This window comes from Charadrius vociferus, unplaced genomic scaffold, assembly GCF_000708025.1.
Source record: "Charadrius vociferus isolate BGI_N301 unplaced genomic scaffold, ASM70802v2 scaffold625, whole genome shotgun sequence".
Lineage (NCBI taxonomy): Eukaryota > Metazoa > Chordata > Aves > Charadriiformes > Charadriidae > Charadrius > Charadrius vociferus.
The window spans coordinates 29454-40118 of NW_009648338.1; the positions used below are offsets into that span (position 1 = coordinate 29454).

At 37.0% G+C, this 10665-nt stretch overlaps 1 protein-coding gene across 1 annotated transcript in view; it reads right to left on the minus strand.

Annotated features, from left to right (window-relative positions):
* The window catches only part of LOC104286490 (transcription factor RFX3-like), a gene marked incomplete at its 3' end in the record, with an annotated part of 33956 nt that extends 23516 nt beyond the window's left edge, over nucleotides 1-10440 (minus strand). The window contains exons 1-3 of the mRNA XM_009885086.1: nucleotides 10222-10440; nucleotides 3938-4119; nucleotides 3041-3160 (exon numbers count right to left, since the gene is read on the minus strand). Of these exons, the coding sequence (XP_009883388.1) occupies nucleotides 3041-3160; nucleotides 3938-4119; nucleotides 10222-10440 (521 nt within the window). The remainder of the gene's footprint in view (nucleotides 1-3040; nucleotides 3161-3937; nucleotides 4120-10221) is intronic.
* Between the last annotated feature and the right edge of the window lie 225 nt (nucleotides 10441-10665).

Below are 10665 nucleotides of genomic sequence, written 5' to 3' on the forward strand. Positions count from 1 at the left end.
TCTTGGATGATCACCAACAGCAATGGGAGTGTTTAATCATATGCTTCACCCATCTGTGATTTCGCTGGCTCTAACTTTATATGTTTATTGCTTCTAATTATGTTGTATATAAAGGTTTGGTACATGATAAAACAAATAACCCAACTTCAACCACCCAAAACATACAAATTAACAAATAATAAATAGCAGTGCTTCACTGTCTACTCACCATGGATCTAGATGTCTCGCTGGTATGCAAATATGACTATAGGTCAATCATCTTACTCCATAAATAGTGGACAGCCCAGGGCCTGTTGAGCTCTCCTGAATGACAGTGGGCTGCATGCCAGGATCTCCCCTTGGGTAGGGACGCCTCTCAAGGTTATTTCTTGAGATTAAGAGATTCCTTGCCGCAACAGATCCTTGGTAAGTGACTAATAGCATGCTAAACTTTGAAATTCTTAGCTAAGCGATATAAAGGATTGATTGCATATATATAATCCTTTAGACATAAACCGTTGAACAAGTCTGGGACTAGGATTGGATCCAGCCGCACCTAGACTCCTCTCTGAGAAGGAGGTTAGAAAGCATGACTCAACGGGAGGGTCTCCCTGACAGTTTGTCTGATCCTGTCCTCTACGCAGCAGATAGCCAAGCATGCCTTGCCATCTCGAATCTTGTTAAAGCACTGTCGCATTTACTATCAAGCTTTGTTAAATGGTTGTTTTATATCAATAAATATATTGCTGCTTCTCCCCCACGAGTGAAGTGCATCACTCTATCCGCGACACTAGTACATACATGAAAATCTTAATTTGCATTAAAATAAACAAGCATAATAAACTGTATAATAAAAAATGCAAAATAAGGATATGAACAGAGATAAAAAGTAAAAGTAAAGATTTCTGCATGCTAGAGAAGAGCAAAATTGTATTAAACATGATAGAATAAGAAATACTGGTGGTTTATATATATATTTAAACTTTTGTTTAAAATTAGTACCGTGACAAGCATATTCCAATGTGATAAAAGTATTGTGAAAACATCTACTCTTGCTTTTAAAATGTCTAGTTTTCCATCAAAAAGTTTTAAGTCAAAAACTTCAAAGTTGGCAATTTTTACACAAAACATTGCATAGATAACAGTTGGTTCACGAGTTCCCAATTTTTTCAATTATAATTTCTAATTTTTCTGTTAAACACCTCTTTTATGAAAAGTATATTGGCCTATCTGATTTTGCACAGAAAAGACAGTACTAAGTTTTTCACCTTGTAAATATCACACAGTCTAGCTCCCTGCTCTCTGTATTTCATCTATGAAAGATGAACAAAGATCTTCAAATCTACTTTATATAGATACTGTTGGGATGGAATAAATAAAGCAGATCCACACTATTTTCATTAGTATCCAATGAAAGGATAAAAGGCAATGGGCACAAATTGAAATACAGGAAATTCTGCTTAAACATCAGAAAATGTGTGTTTTGGGTTGGTTTTTTTTTTGGTTGTTTTTTTTTACTCTAGCAATGATTGAACATTGAAACAGTTTGCTCAGAAAGGTTGTGCAGTCTCCATCTTTAGAGATGTTCAAAACCCATGGTCTTGAGCAACCCACTCTAGCTGATACTGCTTTGAGCTGGGAGGGTTGGACTAGACAGTCTCCAGAGGTGCCTTCCAACCAAATGACATCTACTGTTTTTCAATTTATGCCCATTGCCCGTTGTTCTGTCACTGGGTACTGCTGAGAAGATTCTGGCTTCATCTTCAATATACCCTCCCATCAGGTGTTTAGACACACTGATAAGATCCCTATGTTGTAGGAGTACTGATCTCTAGCTCAGCCACAGCCATGCCTGTGACTGGTATGGATCTCATTGATCTGGACCCCAACCCATGGACTGGCTTTCTGGCTTGACCTTGGACCTGCCCCATCACCACAAATTTGTCTGATGAGCTGGACTCCTGGTTGAATCTTTCTACCATCTCCAAGTCTGCCCTGCTCACCTCACTTGGAAACTGCAGGACTGGGCCCAGGCTGGTGAGGCCCCTGCTGTGCGCATCATGGTGCTCGACTCCCAACTCCCCATCCCTCAGGGAGAAGCCAGCCCTCACTGCTCCCTGACAGGAAGACAGTGTTGAAAGCCTTGCTAAAGCCAATATAGAGAATATCCATTGCTCTCCTCTCATCCAGTGAGCCAGTCACCAAATTGTAGAAGGCTATTGGGTTGGTCGATTTCCCCTTCATAAATCCATGCTGATAACTCCCAAACATTTGTCCTTCATAGGCGGGCTTTGGCTTTCCTAACACCATCCCTGCACACTCAGACAGTCTCTCTATATTCCTCCTGGGTTCCCTGACCCTGCTTCCACCTCTTGTATACTTTCTTTTTATGTTTAAGCTTTGTCAGGAGCTCCTTGTTCATTCATGCAGGTCTCCTGCCACCTTTGCTTGACTTCCTGCATGTTGGGGTGGACCATTCTTTAGCTTCGTGGAGGTGATTCTCAAAAAACCCAGCTCTCTTGGACCCATTTGCGCTGAAGGACTGTCTCCCATGGGATTATTCCAAGCAAAGCCCAGAAGAGGCCCAAGTTTTCTCTCCTCAAGTCCAGGGTTTTGATACATCAGTTCTTGCCAGGAGTAGGAAATCAACACAAAGCTGAACCTAATCACAAGGTCTTCTATCATTTTATATATGGGCTGCTTGAAGTAATGAAAGTGAACATCAGAATTTGAAATTCAAAACTCCTACTACTTTTTTTTTTTTTTTTCCAGCTTGTGGGAAAATAACCCAAGACCGCCAAGAAGTGTCTGTTCAGAAGAATTGTATCATATTTTACTTTTATTAACACTTTTTAAAAATTTATGAGTTTTTAGGTATGTGCTCTCTCATGTCTACTGATATCAGACTCCAGTGATATCAACTGCAGATCTGACAAGCCTTTATTTTTCACAAGAGAAGTTAAATAATTTCAATTAGAGGTTCAACTTTGCCACATAAATGAGGACAGGCAAGTCTCCAAGAACTAGAAATATGAAAAAGTAGTTTCATTTAACACTGTACCTCTGTTTCTGCTGCACGGGTTGCTGTCTCATAGCCATATATTGCATGTCCTCTTGTAGCCGATTAAGGGGAGAATCTGGTTTGACACGAATCCCATAATAATGGTATTTGGAGTTCCCCCTTTATGAAAGAACAAAAATAACATTAGTTTTATGCATATACATCATACTCACTTCACAATTTCCCTTGACTGGAAAAAAGTACATAAAAATTAGGTTCAACTTTCCTCTCACTCTAGTATAAAGCTGGTATAACTCCATCAGCTTCTGGAAATCAGTTCACTTAAACTATATTTTCCAGCACTTTACTGTTGGACTTCTTTTAAATAGAATAAGGAAAGTAAAAAACAAATACATTACTTATACAGTCATGGGGAATAAAACAATTCCATAAATGGGGTATGCTTTTGAGTGAGTGAGGGTTTGTGTATGTTTCACGAGTCAACTTCAGTCCTGATCAGCTGGAGAGGAAGAACAGAATTGGGCTACCTGCATTCATGTTTATGTGAGTGCTATTGGTGTCTATGTGGGTGCTGGTAAAGGCATTGCTCTGTGTTAGCTTGCATGTTTAGCTGTGTTAGTGTCATGCGTGTGCTTATCTGCATCTTTGGAACACATATTCAGTCTCATTACTAGCTGGACCTGCAAATGGGAACAGCAGTAGCTGCATCCATTGGCCTGAGATGGAAGATATCTGGGTCTTAAGAGTACACAGAATCTAGCTATAGCAGACCAGGAGTCCCCTGGCTCCTGAAGTCCACTGGATTTGGCAACTGCCTTAACAGTAAGGTTTTAAATATTTTTGTTTGTTTGCTTGCTTGTTTTTAACATACAAGCTTCACATTCACAATTATTATCGATATTTTCTATTTTACTTTAAAATTTTATTAACACAAACCTGGTTCCCAGTCTTCTGGTCCGTAATCCCATGAAAATTGACCGTATGAGTTTTCCAAAGGAGGCAGCATTGACTGGATCTAACTTGTGCTCCTGACAATGACGTAAGTAATGGTTGTAAAGGGTACTTCTGGGGAGACTCACTCCTTCTGCAGTTTCATAGTTGTCTAAAAGCCATTGGAGCTATATCAAATATGAAAGAGTGAACATATGTAAATTCAGTATTACTCTATTAAAAAAAAATAATCTTAATTGTACAACACAGACCTCTGATATTTTTAGACCACTCTTAAGGCCTGTTTAATACAGTGACTTTGTTCTTCAAGCAAATATAATCTCTTTAAATCTCTTTCAACACTAGATATGCCATGATGCCTTAGTATCTTTTAGAATTACAAGGAAATAACAAAACTCATTGCACTCGTGTCCTCAGATAGCTCCACTTCTAAAAATATTTCAAGTTCAGTACCATATATTAACATTTTATAAAATTATTTGTGCTTTGGAGACAAATTGTTGTAACTCCAAGGAAATAAAATAATTAATGTAGTTTATATTAATTGCAGGAAAAAACTAAAAGGAGTAAGTTAATACATTTTTAATTCTGGAATGTTATACTATTTCTCTTTTCATTTGTATTTTTTTAATTTCAGGTGAAAAAATAAAAACCTCAGTACTTCATTTAGCTGAATAGAGGGGTTAGGTTTTTTTTGGGGGGGAAGAAAATATCAGATATAAGGTAACAAGCAATCTAGATGACATGAAAAATAACTGGTACATCTATAAAATATTATGGGCCCAATCCCTTGCTGTTGTAGCCTGTTTGCCTTTGACTTCAAAGAGGAACAGAATTAGTATTTTATTTTTTTTCTGTGTAACTTAAAGTAGAATTTTGGTGAGCAATTTTGGAAGCATGTAGGCAAACAGTTTCTAATATACCATTGTACCTTTGCATAGAACAAATAGTAACTAACATACACACAAAACCCAAGTAAAATGGTCACTTTAATGACATTTAACAGTATAGGAGAACAACAGAATAAAATGGAAATATTTTTATACTGGTGATACGTAAATTCTGTGATTTCAGTTTTTTTGGGACGCTAACATTTTACCTAGCTTACACCCCCCTCCCCTCATGGTTTCATATCCTTGGAATTTCCTTTTCATTTCAGCTTGAATAATTCCCAAATTTTGTTTTCTGCTTGCATTTACTACTTAATTACTTAAGAAAGCAATTATACCAAAATGAATCAGCATGAACATCCAAATTTTCCAGGTTCACAAATCTTACCAAAACTCTGGGCTTAGTTTGAGCATCCAATAAATCCCCAAGCCATGGATTTGTTCTTGGCATTTGGAACAAAATTTTATTTCAATATGCTGGAGCCTCGCACAGTTGTATAATACATTTCAATTTAGTCCACCAAAGCAATTAATAAGACCAAGATATGTGTTTAAAGTACAGTAAAAGATAATTAAAAGATAATACACTACTCTGCAGGGTTATTTACTAATAGATCACTGAAAAAAAATAAATCTGTTCTACTAATGTTCAGTATAACTTGTCATTTAAAGAACATGAACATCAATATTTTTATGTCCATTATTCATGAAATATGTTTCTACTCTGACCCTTCTTTATTGCAGAACTACTAGTAAAATTTAGATTATAATGACATATTGGACACAAAGTTCTGTTTAAGTCAGTTGTGAGCAATTTACCAAGCACAATACATGAAAAATACAAAAAAAAAAAAAAAAAAAAAAAAAAAGATTTACTCCAGACCTTTCATGGATCAACTTCATATTTACTTTCTTACAGAAAACATCACCAGAACTATCATGCTTAAGTTTCTAAACAAGAGCTCCATGAAAAGATGCAGGAAAAGCAAGATCTAACTGGTTCCAAGATGAATGCAGATAATGTTGCACTTTAAATAAACATAACAATCCTTATGTCACGTTGTAGATATAAACACGTTGTTAAAAAAGTCTTAACATTCAAAAATGTATTTTATCTTGAGCACTTACAATTCTGAAATAAAGCTTAAGAAAAATATTAATGTAAACTTTTACCTTTACTTGAGTGTATTAACAAAACCATTTCACTAATCACCTAAGTGTATCAATTATATCATTCAACCTTTCCATTTAATCTATATTAATTAGATTATGGAATATGAGTTATTTCTGTTTTAACTCACAAACAAACAAAATTATTTTCCAATGAACTTCTAAATATAGCATTAGACTTTTTTTCCACATGAATTATAATTTATTAGGATTCATTTAAGTGCATTTTACTAATGATCTGTATTTGACAGATATTCTTTCAACTACAGCTTGGCATTAGCCAACAATGGAAAGCAAAACCCATGATAAGTATAAAATAAGGATTTTTGCTCTAGGGTGAAGATATTTCCACAACAAAAACTTGAAGTTATTACTTGGTACGTTATAGCCTGGAAAGAAGAGTGCCAATAGCTGAATACCATGTGAAAAGGTAAATAACCTGCAGATATGATAAAGTTATTGCAAATAACCTTAAACCTATTTTTGTATTTGCAGAAATCTAATTCTAAAATTGAAATTTCCAGACTTTGATATCTGACTTGTTGATTTATAATATTGGAATGGTATGAAATGGTTTACACAGAATGGGTAAATTGACTTCAATGAAACTTCAATATTTAGAATACATTAGATCATAAATTATTTAAGTCAATTGCATGCAGAAAGAAATCAGGAAAGGAAATAAAATAGAAGAAAACAAAATATCGTGAAAATGAACAGGTATTAACTTAGACAACAAAAGGCCAGCTAAAGGAAGAAGATAGGACTAAAACCATATTTACTGTCATTATTTGAGTCATAATTCAATAAATGTTTTAAAATAGGGAAAATATCCAGTAAGTTTGATCTGGGTTCAATTCATCTTTTCCAAAATGACTGAGGCTAGGAAAGAACAATTACTACAGCAAGATGCATAGAGGGTTTTTATGGGTGGGGGTTTTTTGGTTTTTTTTTTGTTTGTTTTTACATAATCAACAATAGATCCTATTATTTGTCTTTCAGTAGTTTTGAAAATACATCAAAACAGTTATGAAATATCAGGATAAGACTACCATAACAGACACATGAAAATTTCATTATTAGGAAGATATTTTCATAGAATCATAGAATGGTTTAGGTTGGAAGGGACCTTAAAGATCATCTAGTCCAATTCCCCTGCCATGGGCAGGAATACCTTCCGCTAGACCAGGTTGCTCAAAGCCTCATCCAACCTGGCTTTGAACACTTCCAGGGATGGGGCATCCACAACTTCTCTGGGCAACCTGTTCCAGTGTCTCACCACCCTCCGAGTAAAGAACTTTCTTCCTTATGTCCAATTTAAATCTACCCTCTTCCAGTTTCAAACCGTTGCCCCTTGTCCTGTCACTACAGGCCCTGGTAAAAAGTCTCTCTCTTCCTCTTTCTTATAAGCCCCTTAAACTATTGAGAGGCTGCGATAAGGTCTCCCTGGAGCCTTCTCTTCTCCAGGCTGAACAACCCCAACTCTCTCAGCCTGTCTTCATAGGAGAGGTGCTCCAGCCCTCTGATCATTTTTTGTGGTCCTCCTCAGACCCACTCTATCCCACTATCTTTGTCATTGATGAAGATATTAAATAGTATTGGTCCTAGTATGGACCCTTGAGGACACCACTCCTTACTGATCTGGACACTGAGACATTTACTGTAACTCTTTGGACGTGGCCAGACAGCCGGTTCCTTATCCATCTAACAGTCCCTCCATCAAACCCATATCTCTCCAATTTTGCAGCAAGAATGTTGTGGGGGACCATATCAAAGGCCTTACAGAAGTCCAGGTAGATGACATCCGTAGCTCTTCCCTTGTCCCCTGATGCAGTCATTCCATTGTAGAAGGCCACTAGATTAGTCAGGCATGATTTGTCATGCTGAAGCCATGTTGGCTGTCTCTAATCACTTCCCTGTCTTCCATATGTTTCAACATATCTTTCAGGAGGATCTGTTCCATGATCTTTTAACTAGTGCATAACACAGGAAATAGGGGAATACAGTTTTCTGATGTAGAAAAGCTTGTCCTTTAATTCTTATTGTTTTCAGTGGGAAGATTCTGGATTTCCTTGTCAGATTCAAGGCAGACTTATCAATTCTTTGTATATCTAAGTTTTAGGACAGATTTCTGGCATTTTGTAAAAAAATTATCCATTTAATTATGATATTAAAATAATTTTAGCGTATTTCTAGGTTGTCTTAACATTGAAACAATTATTTTAAAACCATCCAAAATGATCTAAAAGTCCTTCTTCACATTTTACAGAATTCAATTTCCCTCACCAAATTTTAGCATTTTCTAAGAAAAGTAAATTGTCTTCCAAGAAATTGTACTGGCTCGTGCTGTCTTTTTCTACCATGATGGTAAACTTTGATGAAGCAATTTTGGTCTTCACCTCCATATTACCACATTCTTGGGGTGGGAGGGAAAGTCAACAAATCAAAATAAGTGTATAGCCTCTACCCAATATACTCATACATTCATATCACAATCAATATTTACATTGCAATCCAGAGGGACCTGGACAGGCTGAAGAGGTGGACCCATGCCAACCTCACAGAGTTCAACAAGGCCAAGTGCAAGGTCCTACACCTGGGTCAGGGCAATCCCAAGCACAAATACAGGCTGGGCAGAGAATCAATCAAGAGCAGCCCTGAGGAGAAGGACCTGGGGGTGCTGATTGATGAGAAGCTCAACATGAGCCAGCAATGCGGGCCTGCAGCCCAGAAGGCCAAACATATCCTGGGCTGCATCAGAAGAGTGGCCAGCAGGTCAAAGGAGGTGATTCTGCCCCTCTACTCTGCTCTGGTGAGACCCCACCTGGAGTACTGCATGCAGCTCTGGAGCCCTCAACATAAGAAGGACATGGACCTGTTGGAGTGGGTCCAGAGGAGGGCCAAGAAGATGATCAGAGGGCTGGAGCACCTCTCCTATGAGGAGAGGCTGAGAGAGTTGGGGTTGTTCAGCCTGGAGAAGAGAAGGCTCTGGGGAGACCTTATTGTGGCCTTCCAGTACCTAAAGGGCCTACAGGAAAGCTGGGGAAGGACTTTTTCCAAGGGCACGTAGTGCTAGGGCGAGGGGGAATGCCTTCAAACTGGAAGTGGGTAGATTTAGATTAGATATTAGGAAGAAATTTTTCACTGTGAGGGTGGTAAGGCACTGGAACAGGTTGCCCAGAGAAGTTGTTGAGGCCTCCTCCCTGGAAGTGTTCAAGGCCAGGCTGGATGGGGCTTTGAGCAACCTGGTCTACTGGAAGGTGTCCCTACCCATGTCAGGGCGGTTGGAACTCTATGATCTTCAAGATCCCTTCCAACCTAAACCATTCTATGATTTCTGTGGTAAAGGAATACAAGAATCTTAAAATATATGTAAGTTTATGTTGGTTAGTAAGGCTGAGAAACAAAAAGCGTGTAGTATATATAGAAATTTAGCAGCATTAAAACCCACAAAACTATTTATACCAACTGAAGAAAAAAACGTGTTGTTTACATAATGTTTCAAGAAAGACTAGCACTGTTTAAAAACAAACTGAAGATTAAACTTAGAGCCTTTCTCCTTTACCAAAAAGTTATATTTAATGGCTTTACCACTATATTTGCAACCATCTTTTTATGCAAACATCTTCAGCTTTCTCTTATGGAAAATTCCTAACTACAGGATTTGCAAAGACAGAACTAAGTAAGAGGCAGAAGAATAAAACATATTAGAGACTAACAGATTGTTTTATTTTTTTATCTCATCAAATGTATCTTTAGAGTTTTTATCTTATAATAAACTTATTCAGAATAATAGAAATATTTAAAAAGAATATTTTTTATTCAAAATGTGTACTGCTGCTTTCCCCCTTTACCTGCTCTTAAATTATTATATCGGGTACAAAAATTGTAGAAAAGTATTTTAAAATGTCAAACCCAGAGTACTTAAGAATATTTTATTATTATTTTTACATTTACATTAGGACCTGCAGAACAGGCAAATACGTTAAGCTATGTTAACACAATACAGAACCTAGAAAAGAATAATCACTCTACAATATGTCATGACACTTAACCTGACAAAATATAGTGACAGGAGATGTAGATTACAAGCAACTAAAATGGAAAGATTAAAAGCAAAAAGTAGCAACAAATTAAAACAAACATTTAGAGGCAGGCTAAGCATGCCAAACAAGCAAGAGATTAGCTTTCATGAAAGAGACAACTTACATGGCTGTTGAGAAGAGAGCTTCTGTGAGTAGAAAGACCATCAGACTTTTGCAGTGTCTCAATCGCCATTTCAATCTGATAATAGATGTCATTAAAAAATGACTCAAGACAAGGCAGTAAAAAAGGCTGATCAGGAAAATTCTGATAGATTGACTTAAGTTCAACAGTAATATCTAGTTCAGCCACGGCCAAGAGATATTTTCTACTTAAAGGCCTCATCCTGAAGTCCCCATGAAGGCAAACCTCCCCAGTGAAGTCAGGGAGGCATTTTGCTTGCATATATACTGCAGGATCTTTCAAAGTCCAATTTACCATCCTCCCTGCTCATAAAATAAGAGAAGTGGATTTATCAGTAAGCTACATTGCAAACAGTAAAAATTACTGAACAATCAACGTTATCAATAAAAGAAAAAAAATCCCAGAATAAAATCCTAAGAAAGGCCT